At 47.2% G+C, this 18,088-nt stretch overlaps 1 protein-coding gene across 1 annotated transcript in view; it reads right to left on the bottom strand.

Annotated features, from left to right (window-relative positions):
* Nucleotides 1–18,088, bottom strand: part of LOC124606657 (protein FAM166B-like) — a 323,554-nt gene that overhangs the window by 7,468 nt on the left and 297,998 nt on the right. Inside the window, exon 4 of the mRNA XM_047138662.1 lies at nt 16,957–17,175. Coding sequence (XP_046994618.1) covers nt 16,957–17,175 — 219 coding nt within the window. The remainder of the gene's footprint in view (nt 1–16,956; nt 17,176–18,088) is intronic.

Below are 18,088 nucleotides of genomic sequence, written 5' to 3'. Positions count from 1 at the left end.
ATGAAATCAGCCAAGGAAAATTTCGAGCACTTTTAAAATTTGATTTACTCAGGTGATTCGTCTTTCCAAAAACATTTAGAGACAGCGCCAAAAAAATGCTAAATATCTGCGCAAAAAACCTCAGAATCAGCTGATTGATTGTTGTCATTCTATGAAAAAGGTACTCGACAAACTCAAAGAAGCAAAATATTATGCTGTCCTTCGCGACGAAACAAAGGATGCCAGTGGTACAGAACTCAGTGTATGTATCAGGTATTTGAATTTACAAAAAAGCACAATGAACGAAGACTTCATACGCTTTCTATCTGCAACTGATGTGACTGGTGCTGCATTAAGCGATCAAATCGTTAAGAACTAAATCAAGTCGGCCTACAATTTAAGAATTTGAGGGGTCAAGGTTATGTAGAGGTGCCAACATGTCTGGAAAGTTCAGTGGCGAAGCAGCTCCGACCGCTAGCTGACTTATATGCATTGTGCAGCACATAAACTAAACCTATCTATCTTGAGGGCCTGCAGGTTGCCTAGTATTCGCAATACGATGGGAGTTTTAAGTCTCGTTACCAATTTTGTGCGCGGGTCAGCAAAAAGGCTGGAACTTATCAAGTGAGCTATCCTTGAAAACCACCCAGAGACAAAGAGTTAAATCAAGAAGTCTTGGTGATACACGCTGGCCTGAAAGGCATGGTGCACTCCAATTCAAACAGCTCTTAAGCTCTATCGTATAGTTCCTTGAAGAAATGGACAGAACTTCTCCGTCATCGGAAAGTGCAAGTCTTCTGGCTTCTATTCAGCGATATGACTAACTTTGACGGTAACCGCCGCTGTATTCGAAATTTCTGTTTCGCTTTCACGACAACTTCAGGCTGCTGCATTAGATATCAACCTTTGCTATGAGATTGTAGACAGTGTAAAATGAACACTGGAACGATACAGAGAAACGAAATATGAAGAAATTTTCCAAGAGGCGTGTCATCTTGAACCTTTGGACATCCCAGTGCAGGCACCCAGAGTCGCCAAACGTTCTGCTCATCGCTCAAATATAGAAGCACCTGATGCTAAGGAATACTACAGGTAAAATAAACCTTTAATACATACACACGCTTTTTGCTTTATGCAGCATTTCTTTCTTTTCTGTTCTTTCGAGTTCAACAATGTCATGCCCTGTTTAGTTCCAGATTGAATATATTCATTCCTTTCATCTATTTTGTATTGGGACAGTTGAGGAGTCGCTTTTCGAGAGCAGAGCACTCTGCAATTCTCGACCTGTTCACCCTTATACCACGTGCCATTGTAAAAACAGAAAATCTGAACCCTTCAGTGGCAGCTGCACGTGTTTACAACAGCCAGCGACTTGCTTCATCCTCTCTCGTTATCCGGAGAAATAACTCTTTGGAAGGAGCCGTGCACAGAGAGGGAACATCCGCCGCAAGTCACACAAAACCTGCTGTGTTGGTAAGGAGCACTAAAAGCACTCGCTTGTACTGAATCCTGAGCATCCGATTATTCTGTAATATGTACTCGCTAGAGACCAACGATGTTGGAATTAGCTAATTAGAAAGTCTAATAACGAACGAAGAAGATTGTCCTGGACGAAAATGTTAAAAAGTTCGGGAGAAAGAAAGAGGAAGAATCGAGGGGAAACGTCTTGGGTTTTTGCACGATATTGCAGTTGTCGCCATAAACAAAACCGATACAAAAGTAACTGCAAAAATTCCCCCTGAAACTGCACCTAAGACAGTTACGCTAGCCCTCGAGCAATTCGCGTTTGTCCACGAAGTATTCGTTCCAGCAAACTGTTCTGTTCGATTCCGCACCGGAAGGGATCCACCACACAACAGCGGGCAATCAACTGTAACAATGGTGTGGGCGGAAACAGTGCCGCGTTGACCGGGGACAAACGGTCGCAACTATGTGTACATGAGGGCTATCATTCGTTTTCTGGCATCCACTTGCGGCTGATTTACATACGGGACAGATCGTAGATGCTGAAATATGTAGATACTTATTTCACATGAGACACACTAGTCACTTCCTCGACGTCTATGTTTATCCAGGTACTTTCTCCTCTTTCTTCGGTAGTGGTGAATGAGCGTAGCTAGCACTACAAAAAATTCTTCGGCATAATTGGACTTTTTGTTTTCTTGCTACGTGTTTTTCTTTTTCGTTCATACCGGACAGCGTTCGAGTCACACCTGAAATCTTTGTCACCTTCCCTTCATAGAACTAGGGATTAAATATTTTCTCCTGCGTTTCTTCTTCTGTGGCAAATAATTTTTCCTCTAATCTGTTTCATCGTCTCTGTTTTGGTATTATTCATATCTTCATGTATTTCACTAATTGTTAGCTGAGTCTTTATGACCTCATTGTCTGGATTTGGTCGTAAATATTATCCACCATTTTGAAATGTAATTGTCAAGATCTTTGTCTGCAACTTCATGTCTATGGATTTTTACCTCGTCACCTTGTTTTCACATCTCGATATTTCCGGTATATGGTTTCGTGTTCTGTATTATTGTTGGAAATGAAGAGGGTCGTAATTTTAAACGGCATTGTAATATTTTAGCTGTGTGTCTGGATATGCACGTATTGTAATTATTTTGAGTTTGTGGAAATAAGGTAAGTCAGTCACCATAACCAGATTTTTTCTGCCAGTTCAAGCTGTGCTCTTACGTGGCAGCTTAACACCACCATAGGAAATTGCGAGATATTCGGAAAATACAACCGAAAACAGCTTAACCACACCCTGGAAATCTTGACCTATTCGTAGAACAACAACCAAGTACTTGTAACAGCAGAGAACATAAAAGTCTACTTCATTCCGAGCAATTTAACCCTGTATCACTAAATGCTCCTAGATTTACGATTGCAGTTGGTACCAATTCGACCCTTTAATGTTCCAGGGTTCTGTTGTTGCGTTCAAACCGTACCATACCATCGGAAATGGCGATATGGAAACTACAACGTATTCGGAATAAAACAAACTATTTCTCTCAAACAAGAGTAGCAGTGTCATTGTTTCATTCGTATCAGTTTAAGACGTCTTACATCACAGCCTAAACACATCTCCGACGAAATAAAAGCACAACCGAAATTGTGTGTTAAGCCATAGCTCTACTTATTTCTACACTGTATGCACTTTTTCGCGCGCGCGACGAAATAGTCACAGTGTCATTGGCTGAATAGATCACGTGTCCTGCGTTCAGATTGCGTAACAAACGAAAATCTTACAGTGCAATCTCGATTTCACACTTTCTGAAGCTATCGTACCGTTTTTCGTGGATTTCATATTTATACTTGCCTATTCCGCAAGTATGCATTTTCAATGCTACAGCGCATTAAAGATCTATCCAGGAGACTACTTCTCGGTTTTTTGGCTACAGTGCCTGAAATTGTGGTACCGATCTATAAAAATTTAACCAGCTTTTCTTCACACTTCCCTTTCCGGATTTCTTTCTTTCTTTCTGTCTGTCTTTCTTTAGTCTTGAATTTGCTTGATACGGCCTTAACGTTTTCTGATTCTCTGGTGTTTGTAGGTAGTGTACTGTGACTTAACAAGGAAAACGTACACCCAACTGTTTTTGTTCATCTTTTGCGCGACTGTAGTACATACTTAGAAGCAACAAGTAAATGCTGCTGTAGTGCGACGCACTTCCCAAGTGTTTTGGGATCGACAGACCAGAGGTACTGCTTTCGAATCTCGTAATTGGTGGAAGGTTAGAGAAACTAAAAAATCATTTGAATCGCTACAACAAATTATGTTGTTTTGGAAATGAACAATAGCAGTGATAATTGTGGTACACTAGCAGCGACTTATATTCATTATATGATAAGAATTGGGCTGAAATTACTGTTACATTTATTTATTGATTCACTCATGCCCGTATCTCAAAGTAATGTCGCACTATACCTGCTGTGAATGTCTGCAATACATGCATGAACATATCGGTAGCTAAATGTTCATTTCATCACTGTTTCTTTCTTATACCTCGCCTCTATTAAGCTGGTGGTTCAGAGGGACTAATGTTTAATGTGTTATACAGAGGGGTCCAGAAAAATTTAGAGACTCTTTGATAGTATTAATGAAACAAAATGATATTTCATTACACTTCTTGCCCAGGGGAAGGTTATTTTGTGTGTTCAAAGTTACCACCATTAGCAACCAAACAATACTGGTGCTGCTGAACTGTTGACCGAACTACGGCTGTCGGTGTGACAGTCGCACAGGACGCCTCGATGTCTTCTCGTAGCTTGCTTAGTGTAGCTGGTTTCTGTTGACAAATTTCATTTTTCAAGGTCTCCCATGGGTAGTAAGCATGAGGTGTAAGGTACCCAACAGCTCTTCTACCTGTCCATTGTCCAGGGAGATTTTCGCCCAAGTAGGCTCTGACGCCTTTATGGTGGTAAGGTGGAGCGCCATCTTGTGGTAAGTAAAATCTTCCGTTCCCAAACACCTCTCTGATGGTAGGTAAAATCGAAGTATGTAGCATGTGAAGATACACTTCGACAATTACAATACCTTTAAAGAAGAATGGGCCAATCAAACCGCGCGATAGCAGGCCACACCACACGTTAACACTCAGTAGATTAACATGTTTGTCCATGTGAACATGAGGATCTTAAGAACCCAGTACACGCAGCTGTAGCTTTTTTTTGTTTTGGTTTTAGGGCGCAAAACTGCTATGGTCATTAGCGCCCGGTCCGTGACTTAGGAAACAGTAAAAACCGAAAATGGAAACCAGCAGCAATGGGAACGAAACTCAAAAAATTGGAGAAACTAAAAGCAGAAGAAAGACTTAAAAATCCACTACAGAAATGGGTTGGGTGTCCCCCAAAAAAAGCTTCAAATGACTGACATCATTTCACTGGCACTAATGAACTCGAGAACGCGATCGGCCGAGCGCGTGTCATCTGCTAAAATTGACGATATATCAGGCGACAGCTGTAGACGGGCGCGTAACGGAGTAAAATAGGGGCACTCAATTAAAAGGTGTCTTACCGTCCACAGCTGAGAGCAGTGGGGACAGAGTGGGGGAGTATCGCCGCTTAAAAGATGTCGATGGCTAAGAAGACAGTGCCCTATCCGGAGTCTAGTTAAAATTACCTCCTCCCGACGACGCGTTCGGGAGGAAGAGGTCCAAGCACAAGGAAGAGCTTTCACGTCTCGCAGTTTATTATGGGGAAGTGTCGACCAATGTGCGTGCCGTAAAAGAACAACACGACGACATAAAACGCTCCGTAGATCGACGAAGGGAATCGATTGAATAACTGGCCGAAGAAGAGAGACTGCAGCCTTGGCCGCAATATCGGCCGCCTCATTTCCACCGATACCAACGTGTCCCAGGAGCCAGAGGAACGCCACCGAGACGCCCCCCAGGTGGAGCAAGCGCAGACAGTCCTGAATCCGGTGGACCAGAGGGTGCACAGGGTAAAGAGCTTGGAGACTGAGGAGAGAGCTGAGAGAATCTGAGCAGATGACATACTGTATCCGCTGATGGCGGCGAATGTAGTGGACAGCCTGGAGAACAGCGTGAAGCTCCGCAGTATGAACCGAACACTGGTCGGGAAGCCGAAATCGATTTGGGGTGTCGCCAACAATGTAGGCACTCCCTACACCTAACGATGTTTTCGAGCCATCAGTGTAAATAAATGTGGCTTCCTTCATTTGTGCACATAGAGCAGCAAATGCCCGACGATAAACAAGTGAAGGGGTACCATCCTTGGGAAATTGACGGTCACGGAGCAGGCAGATCCGGGGACGGAGCCAAGGCGGTGCTGTACCCCAAGTTGTCAAGAAGGTTTTAGGAAAGCGGAAGGAAAGAGAATGGAGCAGTTGACGGAAGCGGACTCCCGGTGGTAGTAGGGAGGAGGGGCGGGCTGCATACCCGACATCAAAGGAGGCGTCGAAAAAAATGTCATGCGCTGGATTAGCAGGCATGGAAGACAGATGGCTAGCATAACGACTCAGAAGGACTGCTCGCCGATTGGACAGCGGAGGTTCAGCAGTCTCAGCATAAAGGCTTTCCACAGGGCTGGTGTAAAAAGCTCCAGACACTAAACGTAATCCACGGTGGTGGAGAGAGTCGAGACGACGAAGAATAGACGGCCGAGCAAACTATGCTTCCATAGTCCAATTTCGAGCGCACTAAGGCGCGATAGAGGCGGAGAAGGACCACTCGGTCCGCTCCCCAGGAGGTACCGTTCAGGACACGGAGGGTGTTGAGGGATCACAGACAGCGAGCCGAAAGATAGGAAATGTGAGAGGACCAGTACAGTTTTCTGTCAAACATAAGACCCAAGAATTTAGTGACGTCCGAAAACGGAAGGTTGACAGGTCCTAGATGTAAGGAGGGTGGAAGAAACTCCTTACGTCGCCAAAAATGAACACAAACGGTCTTACTGGGTGAAAAACGGAAGCCAGTTTCGGTGCTCCAAGTGTAGAGGCGATCGAGACATCCTTGAAGACGTCGTTCAAGAAGGCTGGTCCGTTGAGAGCTGTAGTAGATCGCAAAATCGTCCACAAAGAGGGAGCCCGAGACATCAGGAAGGAGACAATCCATAATTGGATTGATGGCAATGGCAAACAGTACTACACTCAGCACGGAGCCCTGGGGTAACCCGTTTTCTTGGGAGAAAGTACGGGAGAGAGTAGTGTTCACCCGCACCCTAAATGTGCGCTCTGCCATAAATTCGCGAAGAAAAAGGGGCAGCCGACCTCGAAAGCCCCAAGAGAACAGTGTGCGGAGGATGCCTGTCCCCCAACAGGAATCGTATGCTCTCTCCAGATCAAAAAATATTGCTACTGTTTGGCGTTTCCGGAGAAAATTGTTCATGATATAAGTGGAGAGAGAAACAAGATGGTCAACTGCACAACGATGCTTTCGGAAACCGCATTGGGCAGGTGTTAAAAGACTGCGAGACTCCAGCCACCAAGCTAAACGGCAATTCACCACACGCTCCAAAACCTTACATACACTACTCGTGAGAGAAATGGGGCGATAGCTAGATGGGAGATGTTTGTCCTTTCCAGGATTCCGAACAAGAACGACGATAGCTTCCCGCCATCGTCTGGGAAAAGTACTGTCGGTCCAAATTCGATTATAAATGCGAAGGAGGTAACGCAGACTATGGGTTGATAAATGCAGCGACATTTGGATGTGGGTACCATCCGGTCCTGGGGCGGAGGAGCGAGAAGAAGAGAGTGCATGTTGCAGTTCGAGCATGGAGAAAACAGTATTATAGCTTTAGCGATTTTGAGAGAAGAAAGCAAGAGGTTGCACTTCCGTTGCACGTTTCTTCGGGAGAAACGCTGGCGGGTAATTTGAAGAGCTCGAAGTCTCAGCAAAGTGTTTACCCAAGGAGTTAGAAATTGCGACGGGGTCCACTAACGTATCACGCGCGACTGAGCCCAGAGACCGGGGAGAAACTAGGCGCGCCTGATAACCGTCGAAGCCGACTCCAAACTTCCGAGGAGGGAGTGAAGGTGTTAAATGGGCTAATAAAGAATTTCCAGCTTGCCTTCTTGCTATCGCGGATGACGCGACGGCATCGCGCACGGAACTGCTTATAGCGGATACAGTTGGCCAAAGTAGGATGGTGGCGGAAAACGCGAAGAGCACGTCGTCGCTCACGTATTGCGTCACGGCATGCCTCGTTCCACCAAGGAACTGGGGGGCGCCGGAGCAATTAGGAGGTGCGCGGTATTGAACGTTCCGCAGCTGTAAGAATAACGTCGGTAATATGTGTGACCTCATCGTCGACGCTGGGAAAGTGACGGTTATCGAATGTCGCTAGAGACGAAAAAAGTGTCCAATCGGCTTGGACAAACTTCCAGCGTCGCGGGCGCATGTAGGGCAGTTGAGGCTGCAGTCTAAGGACACATGGAAAGTGGTCACTCGAGTGTGTATCATCAAGGGCGAACCATTCGAAGCGCCGAGCTAGCGGAACAGTACAGACCGAAAGGTCCAAATGAGAGAAATTTGTCGTGGAGGCAGACAAAAATGTACGGACCCCAGTGTTGAGGCAAACTAGATCCGCTTGGTGGAAGACGTCTAGCAATAGTGAGCCACGTGGACAAGGATGTGGAGATCCCCAAAGCGGGTGGTGGGCATTGAAGTCTCCAACCAGCAAATAGGGGGTTGGAAGCTGACCAAGAAGATGAAGGAGATCAGCTCGTGCCATTGGTGTGGACGATGGAATGTATACAGTACAAAGAGAGAACGTGTATCCGGAAAGGGAAAGACGGACAGCGACAGCTTGGAAGGAAGTGTTTAAATGGATTGGGTGATAATTGAGAGTATCATGGAGAAAAATCACGAGTCCTCCATGGGCTGGAGTGCCTTCAACAGAGGGGAGATCGAATCGGATGGACTGAAAATGGGGGAGAACAAAGCGGTCATGGGGACGCAGCTTTGTTTCCTGAAGACAGAAGATGACCGGCGAGTAGGATCGTAAGAGGATCGACAATTCATCCCGATTGGCTCGAATGCCGCGGATATTCCAGTGGGTAATGGACATAGGGTGAACAGAAAATGGAGGAATGTGACCAAGGTTGCCGTCAACACAACGACTGCTCAGAGCTTGGGACCGACAGCATGGAATGGCATTCAGCCGAAGGCAGAAGATCCTAATCCATAGGTTGTTCAGGAGCAGCTCCTGCCACCAGCGATCGGCCGGTTGATCGGCCGCCAGCAGTGCGCCTCGGCGACACAGAAGACGGCCGAGGGCGATTTTCGCCAGGTGGTGCTGTAGATGGGACACGCCTTGGCAGAGAAGGAGATGAACTGGGTTTCTTAGTAGCCTTCTTGGAAATATGATGTTTAGATGAAGGAGGAACCGATGGTTGTGAAGTTGGCGTACGCAAAAAATCTCCACGAGTATGGTTTTTTTTCGAAGTCTTGGTATCTGACTTTTGGGCTCGAGATTTAGCAGAACTCGATGAAGGGTGAGCCATAGAGTGGACAGGCGAAAGTGGTGAAGTTGAATGGGCGATCTTTGCGCTGGCCGATCTGACGACCGTGGCACTAAAGGTGAGGTCGCAAGTCTGCGTGGCCGCCTCCTTTGTTGGCCGAGGAGAAGCAAGGACAGTGCTGTATTTCACTGTCTGAGGCATGGTGGGCTGTCGACTGGCGAATAATTTTCGAGCAACAAAGGTTGACACCTTTTCCTTCACTCTGATTTCCTGGATGAGCTATTCGTCTTTAAAAACGGGGCAATCTCGAGAGGAAGCAGCGTGGTCACCCATACAGTTGATGCAGCGAGGGGATGGAGGTGGACAAACACCCTCATGGGCATCCTTGCCACACGAAACACATTTGGCCGGATTGGAACAGGACTGGCTGGTGTGATTGAACCACTGACACCGATAGCAACGTGTAGGGTTTGGGACACAAGGGCGAACGGAAATTATCTCATAGCCTGCTTTGATTGTCGATGGGAGTTGAACTTTGTCAAATGTCAAGAAGACAGTGCGGGTTGGAATGATGTTCGTGTCAACCCTTTTCATAACTCTATGAACAGCTGTTACGCCCTGGTCAGACAGGTAGTGCTGAATTTCTTCGTCAGACAATCCATCGAGGGAGCGTGTATAAACGACTACAAGCGAGGAATTTAAAGTGCGGTGCGCTGCAACCCGGACAGGGAAGGTGTGGAGCAGTGAAGTACGCAGCAATTTTTGTGCCTGGAGGGCACTGACTGTTTCTAACAACAAGGTGCCATTCCGTAATCTGGAACAAGACTTTACAGGACCTGCAATTGCGTCGACACCTTTCTGAATAATGAAAGGGTTGACCGTGGAGAAGTTGTGACCTTCGTCAGACCGAGAAACAACAAAGAACTGTGGCAATGATGGAAGAACTGTCTGTGGCTGAGACTCAGTGAACTTACGCTTGTGAGCAGACATAGTGGAAGGTGAGGAAACCATTGCGGAAGAATCCCCCATAATTACTGGCGTCTCCGATGGCGCGCTCCTCCCTTGTGGGGGCCCTCTCTGAGGGCACTCCCGCCTTAGGCGATTGTTCACGCCTCAGGTCACACCTCCCGACAAACGGACGGAGGGACCAATCGGCACTTTCGGAAGGTATCAGCTCGGGTAATCACCCCTCCCTGGGCCTGGCCGTTACCAGGGGGTACGTACGTGTCCTACCTGTCTACCCGGGGCGGGGAATTGCGCGTTACTCCGTCACCGGCTACGCACAAAAATGCGTCGGTCGGCCTTCAGACACGCACAGGGAGGAAGAAAGAGAAAGGGATAAACAAAAAAGGGAAAGGAAAGAAGAGGGGTCTCAAACGCCGCAGCAGAGAAAAGGGTAAAGAGAAGAGGTAAGGAAAAGAGAAGGACAAAGGGCGGATGAAGACATACAAGCAGAAAAGGCAAAGAATGCATTACATTTACGAGCGTCTGTCTCCAGACATAGGCACAAGCCATACTCCCAGAGGGGGAGAAAGGGAAGGAAAGAGCCAGAGGTGAGGGTAGGGGGGGGGCGAAGATGGGGTATAGGGAAGGATGCGGAAAAGGAAGGTATGCCACATTAGCTCGGGGTCCCGTGCTCGCTATGCACGTATCCACAAAAGAGTTGTGGACCCCCTGGGGGGCTAGTTGGAGTTGTGGCTCAATCTGTATAATAACGCCAGAGTTATCGTTAATTAAAGTCCTTACGTCCTTTCTATTTAATTAACTGAAGTGGTGCTGTGCTCGAGGCTCGGGATTTGTATTCGTGAGGATGGGGTTCTAGACTTCACCTGGCCTTCTACCTTTGGTTATCTGTGATTTCCTTAAATCACTTAAGGAGTGTGTTGTTATGGTACCTTTTGAACAAGCGTGGCCTAATTATTTCCCCATCTGCTGTCCAATACGAGTTTCAATCTTTAATTATCTTGACATCGATAGGGCATTAAACCTCAATCGTCATTCCTTCATTTGTCTGATATCTGACTTAATGTATGTGCCTTGTTTCTTTTCAGCCACGTACTAGGCGAGATAGTAGTGGGCAAACAATTTTCAAATGGGCACGCAGGTGTTCAAAGAAAGGTTCTCATTTCCCTGAAAGAGAGTGTCATGGTCAAAACTAGAAGAAAAGTGCCTATATGTGTGTCTGGATACCAAAATTTGTTGAGATATGGGTGGTTTCAGTTGTGAAAGAGCAGGAAAGGGGGGAGAAACAGGGCGGGAAAGGGGGAGGGAAACAGATATGCTCAGTAACATGATAGATGTCTACCAACTCCACAACGAAAGCACTGCAGCCATCTGGCAATGAGCAGAGTTGATTACATCCTGCATGAATGCAGGCAAAGCCAGTGTGGCCACCAACCATTGAACCATCAGTATAGATTAGTTCTGAACCCCAAAGCACATTTGGAACAGAGAAGAACTGGCAACTGAGGGCCTCATGTGGATCCTAAACTTTTGGATCTTGAGATATGACAGCTTTGGAGGGGGGGGGGGGGGGGGGGGTTGCTCAACAGAGGTGTACATGAGCAGGCCTGGAGAAGAGATTGTAGAGGGGAAAGCTGGATTTGAGCAAAAGGGGACTGCATATAACGGCGATCATAACACAAGACCTGGGCCGCCATTACAGAAGAGGGATCTCTCTGTCTGGAAAGAGGATATGGTAGTTTGGGTACTTCAGAGAGCAGCAGGTGCTTAATGCATAAGCTATAAACTGTTGCAGGTGCAACCTGCAATTGTGGAATCCCTGCCTTCACTAAGAGGCTGATTATGTGACTAGTCTGAAAGGCGCCAGCTGCCAGTTGTATCCGATAATGGTGTATCAGGTCCAAAGGTGATCTGAGCTGCATGAGAGTCTCCTGTAGTATGTATGATACTGGACCCTTGTTTTGTAGAGTTGTCCGTGCCTCAGTTGCTATTGTTGAGGCATTGGAAAGCTGTGAGGTGCCACCAACATGTTTGCTTTAGCTGATGAAGATGGGGAAGCCATGTTAACCAGGCATCAGAGACCAGTCCCAAAAAAGATGAGAGTCCACCACACTGAGGGACTGGGCATCAAGTTACAGGTCCAGACGGGGGCGCACTTTATGGCAACAATGGAAGTGCATAATACAGGTCTTGACAGCCGAAAAATGGAAGTACTGAGTGAGGGCCCAAGATAACACTTTGTATTGCTCTGTACAGTCTGCATTCAGGAAGGCCCATTGTGATGAACAAAAATAAATGCAAAGGTCATTAGCATACAAATAAGGAGACACTGAGTCCCACAGCCTCCACCGGACCACTGATAGCCACTAAAAAGAGAGACATTCAAAACAGAACCCTGCAAACACCACTCTCCTGCAGACAGAAGGTGCTATGGGAGGCGCCAATCTGTACCCGAAAAATGCAACATGAAGGAAAGTACCAGATAAAATCTGGAAGGTGGCCGAGGAGGCCCCACTTATTTAAGGTGGCAAGAATGGCACCATGTGGTATCATAAGCTTGATGCAGATCGTAGAAGAGTGAAACAAGAGTTGACACCAAGCGAAAGCTATTTGGATTGCAGATTTCAGGTGGACTAAATCATCTGCAGTACAATGGCCTCAGCGAAAACCACCCTAGGTCAAAGCCAAAAGATACCAGGATTTATGGATCCAATACAGCCTTCGACTCACCACATTTCCAAGTAACTTGCAGAGGACATTGGTTAAACTGATCGGACAATAACTGTCCATCACAAGAGGTGGTTTATCCGATTTCAAAAGTGGAATAACTTAGCTTTCTCGACAATGGGAAGGGAACTACTACTAGCTCCAGAGACGGTTAAAAAGGGCAAATATGTGACACTGGCTGGCTACAGATAAGTGTTTAAGCATTTGGTTGTGTACCTGATCCAGTCTACGGCCGTGTCGGGGCAGAGAGCAATGGCGCTGGCGAATTCCTGCTCGCTCAATGGGGGTCATAAGGCTCCACATGTTGTGGAACGAAATATAAAGGGAGTTGTTCAAGATGTTTGAGAAGATAGAATATGGGCTGATAGTGAACAGACGCTGATATCTGGGCGAAATGACGTGCAAAATACCCAGCGATTGAGTCTGGACTAGTGACAATAACACCATTCAGAGAAACTCTCAGGACACGTGTAGGACATTAGCCAAAAAATGCGCCTGATCTTTGCTCATACATGTAAAGAGAAAGTGTGTGGCACTATGGCGACGATAATCTTCCCAAGAAATCCTTTCTTGTGTTTAGTAAGATAATTGGCCCAGGTATGGAGACATTTAAAGCCCAGGAGGTCGTCAAGAGATGGATGCTGTTTGTAGTGTCTGACAACATGACAGCGCTCTTTGATAGCAGCAGCAATTTCTGAGGAACACAGAGCGATTGTTTTCAGTTGGGGAGACTTTGAGGAAAAGGGAATAGCTGATGTGGCTGCTTAAAGGATGGAATTGATCAAATTCCATACAGACTCATCAGTGCTATTGTGTGGTGGAGTAGCTAGGATGGCAGCCAAGGAAAAGGTATCCCACCTGGAAGGACACCCAGGTGAATGATGCTGAAGGAAAGATAAGACAGTCGGAAAATGATCGCTCTTGCACAAATTATTGTGAACTCCCTAGTGAATGGAGGAGAGGAATCCAGGGCTTGAGATGAAACGGTGAATAACCGAGAAAGTGTTGTGTGCCACACTAAAGTGTGAGTGAGCTCCAGTGTTGAGGATGCAGAATTCAAGCCCTGCCTACTGGTCTTCAACAATCCTGCCCCAGTCAGCGGTCGCACTATGTCCCCACAGAGTGCTATGGATATTAAAATCTCCAAGGAGAAGAAAGGGGGGAGGGAGCTGTCAAAGGAGGGCAACAAGAGCAGGAAGCTTAGGAGGCCAGCCTGGGGGGAGATTAAGATTGCGTATCATTACCAAAGAGTCAAAACGGAACGGCCACCGTTTGCAGTGCAGTTTGAAGAGAAACCCAGGAACTAATAATGTTCTTGTGGACCAATGTACAGTTACCACCAGAGGCTGGCAAAGCCCTGGCAAGAAGGCTTGGAAACCATGAAGAGTCGATGATTAAGTACCCACAAAATGAGATTCCTGCAGTACAACACAAGCTACACAGTAGAGAAAAAGAAGAGACTGCGATTTCAGGAGGTGACGATAGTAACCACTATAATTCCATTAGAAGTGAGTACAGGAATACAAATGGACGTCGAACAGACCAGAATCGATCATTGTTCGAGGCAGTGTGTCACTGGTAAGTGCAGAGCGATATCCACGAATGTAAGACAGGACCCTTGTTCAGAGGGAGGGGGTGACACTCCTTTAGAGGGCGAGAGTAGTTGTGGTTGGGAAGACAGTCACAACAATATCAGAATCCAAAAGAGAATGAGCGGCCTTTAAGTCCACAGAGTATGGGTCCCATGTCTGACTCAACGTAACAGGCTTCTTGTCATGGAGACACTGGGGACAAGGCTTCTAGAAGTAGCCTCATCCCTGGCAGGTGCCAGTGAAGAGTGTTTCTTCTCTGGCCAATGAGAAGGTGTGGTTCCATAAGGAGAGGGAACTGGAACTGCAGGGAGAAGGGAAGGGAAGGGGGGACAGAATGGGGGTAAGGAGGGGGGGGAGGAGGAGGAGGAGGAGGAGGAGGAGGAGGAGGAGGAAAGGACGCCACAGCAGCAAAGGTACACGTTAAAAACACCAAGCTGAATTTCTGTTGGGCCTGAGAGTAGAATAGATGATCGAGTTTTGAATTCCTGAATCTTTTTTTCCTTTTTATAACTTGAGCAATCTGGCGAGTGAGGAGAGGGCGGGCCAAAACAGTTCATGCACTTGGGCAGTTGGACGCAAGGACTCTCCCACATAGAGACGGTGGTTGCAGTCATTGCATATAGGAGTCACCTCACATCGCAAAGACATGTGACCAAAATGGAGACACCAGAAACAGCACATGGGAGGTGGCATATAGGGCTTCACATCACAATGGTAAACCACACACGAGTTTCTCAAAACAGGTATTGCCTTAGAAAGTGAGGATGAAAGTGCTGGTATCAACAAAGTTGTCCTTAGAAGATCTCTGGATTGGCGGTATGAAATGAATGCTGAGCTGTGTCAGATTAACCCTGAATTCCTCATCAGCATGAAAGACAGTGCTCTGGATCATATTAAAGGACTGGTGAAGAATAATGCTCACTGTGATGTCTGCTAAGCACTAACAGGCACAAAGCAAAGCCGATTGACTGGCAGGAAAGGGTTTAATGAGAAGGAACCAGATTGCATATTACTAAAGGTGTCAGCTTCACCAAACTTATCTTAGGTGTGTTTGGCGGCGGCGAAAATCTCCCTGTCTGTCCTGGAACAAACCAAGTAATGGGGAAGGGGCTTCACCCCTAGGCTGTGTGCTTGGCTGTCCTCCCAGACAGTGGCTAGGGAGGAAAACCGAGAAAGCAAAAGCAGAGAGAGAACTGTTCCTATCTGAAGAGATGGCTGCATAAGAGTGACCAGAAGTATGGAGCTTAGCATGATTCGGTACCACTCACTCCAATTAGGGTTAAAAATCAAGTAAGATGTAGGCTTGGAAATTCTTGCAACCAGCGAGGCGGACGTGACTGGACGTAGCTTATGTGTAATGTTGACTCGGCTAACAAGAGCGGACTATGCCGCATCACGAGGCTCGAGAGCTGTTGCAAGACACAACCCTTGGACATCGGCGTGCGGCCTCACGTGCTACCGCGTGACACACACGCAATGCTCAAGAGTACTGGAAACTTCTAGAACAAGTGGTGCTGGGTGCAATACCGCTATAAAAAGGTTAGCCGCCATATTCTGAAGGCAGTGATGGAGCAGCAGGTCAGTCGATCATAAATGGTTTAGCTGGAGTTCTGAAGCTGTGAGATCGCAGTGCAGTGCTGCGTAACTACGAGGAGACTTATTTCCATGTAGTCAACATTTAGTCAGGCGCGCCCGCCTCTGCTATATCGGGACGTAAACTCAGGGAACTATGAGAATTACACTACTAAGAAGACAGTTAGTAGACTCTGTATATAGAACTGTTTATAAACCGGATGTGCCAGGGGTGCTTCGCCGGCTGGGGTGGCCGAGCGGTTCTAGGCGCTACAGTCTGGAACCGCGCGACCGCTATGGTCGCAGGTTCGAATCCTGCCTCGGGCATGGATGTGTGTGATGTCCTTAGGTTAGTTAGGTTTAAGTAGTTCTGAGTTCTAGGGGACTGATGACCTCAGAAGTTAAGTCCCATAGTGCTCAGCGCCATTTTTGAACCAGGGGTGCTTCCAGTGTATATATCCTCATGCACTGATTTATGACTGCATCCAGTATACCCCGAGATCCCAGCCGAGTTACGTATTGTAACTCATCCTACAGCCCTCTTTTCTGTGGAGGAGGTGCACAGAAGGAAGCCCACGACCACGAGACCGAGACCTCCTGTCAAGTAACTTCTTTGATGTGCATCCTTGCAGTCCTTCCACTCCCCCACAGGACTCGTCAGTGGGACACGACAGCCCGAAAAAGATGAGCAACCACTCCTAGGCATAGGAAGTGGTGACAACTCAAGTACTAGAAGTGTAATCCCTGCGTTGTCAGGGGGCTCAACCAAATGGATCTCTAATGGCTCCACCACATGGACTGGCTACCATGCAGGTGGCCTAGTGGGATGGTTGGGAGGGAAAGGAGAGGAGAGGAGAGAGGAGCCCACACTAGAGACGCTAGAGAGGGAGTTCTTCCCCAGATGGGTCACACTACGCAAATAATGTACAAAGAGTGGTCAAACCCCAATCGAGGCACAAAAAAAAGGGGAGCAGAAACACAAGACCAGTATGTTAAGGAATAGCGGAACTGCCAAAGGTAATCACAAACTGAGAAAGAGGGGTAGGCAGGAGAGGCAGGAGCTGGGATGAGAAGGAGTGGACATGGGGAAGGGAATGCAGCTGGGGAGAGAATAGAGGCTGCAACAGCTCTGTGCACACCACTCATGTACCCACCAAAGAGCTGTGGGCACAACCTAAGGAGATGCAGCGTTACCTTTGTACTTGTGGTCGGCCTCGTACTGGCGGATGGCGGCGCGCACCTCGTCCCTGGAGCGGATGCAGGGCGCCTTGGGGGCGCTGCGCGACCGGTGCGCGCGGTCCCTCTCGCGGCGCGCCGCCTCCTGCGCCAGCCGCCTCGAGAACTCCGTCACGCTGTCGTCCGCCGCGCGCCGGAACGACGTGCCGTACCGGAAGTGCATGCCCGGGATGTAGCCTGCACACACACAGCAGGGGCGCGCTCCAGCACTGTAGGGCATACGATAAGTCACCAGGCCAGCCAGAACAGGTGGATTTTCTTTTTGTTAAATTGGAATCGAAAAATTGCTCAGAGAAATCTAAAAATTGTGAACCATTTATCACACAGACTGGTATTTATGAAGCTGTCGCTTTTCTCTCTCTAAGCCACAAACGACACGTTTGACTAACACAACTATGTCGCACTAACATGATAATGATTTCGTAGATATGCTTCGTCTAAATGAAGCACTTAGTGGCAGAATGAATGGAAAGTTTCATTTGTGAGAAAATATTAAGAGAACAGTCACATTGGAAACAACGTCCAGGGTTTGGATAAAAATGTGGAAGCACCGAAAACACAACATTACCACGCCTAATACTGTGTAGGAAACATGTTGTCATTCAAAACATCTTCCAGTCACCCCGGAATGGATAAATACAGGTCCTTAATGGGTTTCAAGGAAATCTTAAACCATTATTGCTGCAAAATAATGGCAAGTTGAGGTAACAACGGTGGATGTGGCTAACTATGACGCACCCATCTCTCCAAAGCAGATAAAGGCTTAGTAATATCAAGAATTAGTGACTGCTAGCAGGGGTGATGTGGCAGTTCATCTTTGCGCTCACAAAATCAGTCTTGTACGATCCGAGCTGTGTGAACAGGAGGGCTGTCATCCCGGAACACAGGATCACCACAGCGAACAAACATAGTACAACAGGATGGACTTGTTCAGCCAAAATGGTCACAGAATCCTTGGCAGTAACGCGACCTTGCACGAAATGGCTGCCCAAATCCCCACCGACCCTCCGTTAGTTTTCATTCCTGGATTGAAAACTCTGCCAAACATTGGAAACAGCAAGGAACAATACTTATCCGACCAAATGATTTT

The sequence above is a fragment of the Schistocerca americana genome, chromosome 3 (assembly GCF_021461395.2).
Source record: "Schistocerca americana isolate TAMUIC-IGC-003095 chromosome 3, iqSchAmer2.1, whole genome shotgun sequence".
Taxonomy (NCBI): Eukaryota; Metazoa; Arthropoda; class Insecta; order Orthoptera; family Acrididae; genus Schistocerca; species Schistocerca americana.
This window is presented reverse-complemented; position numbering and strand designations above follow the sequence as displayed.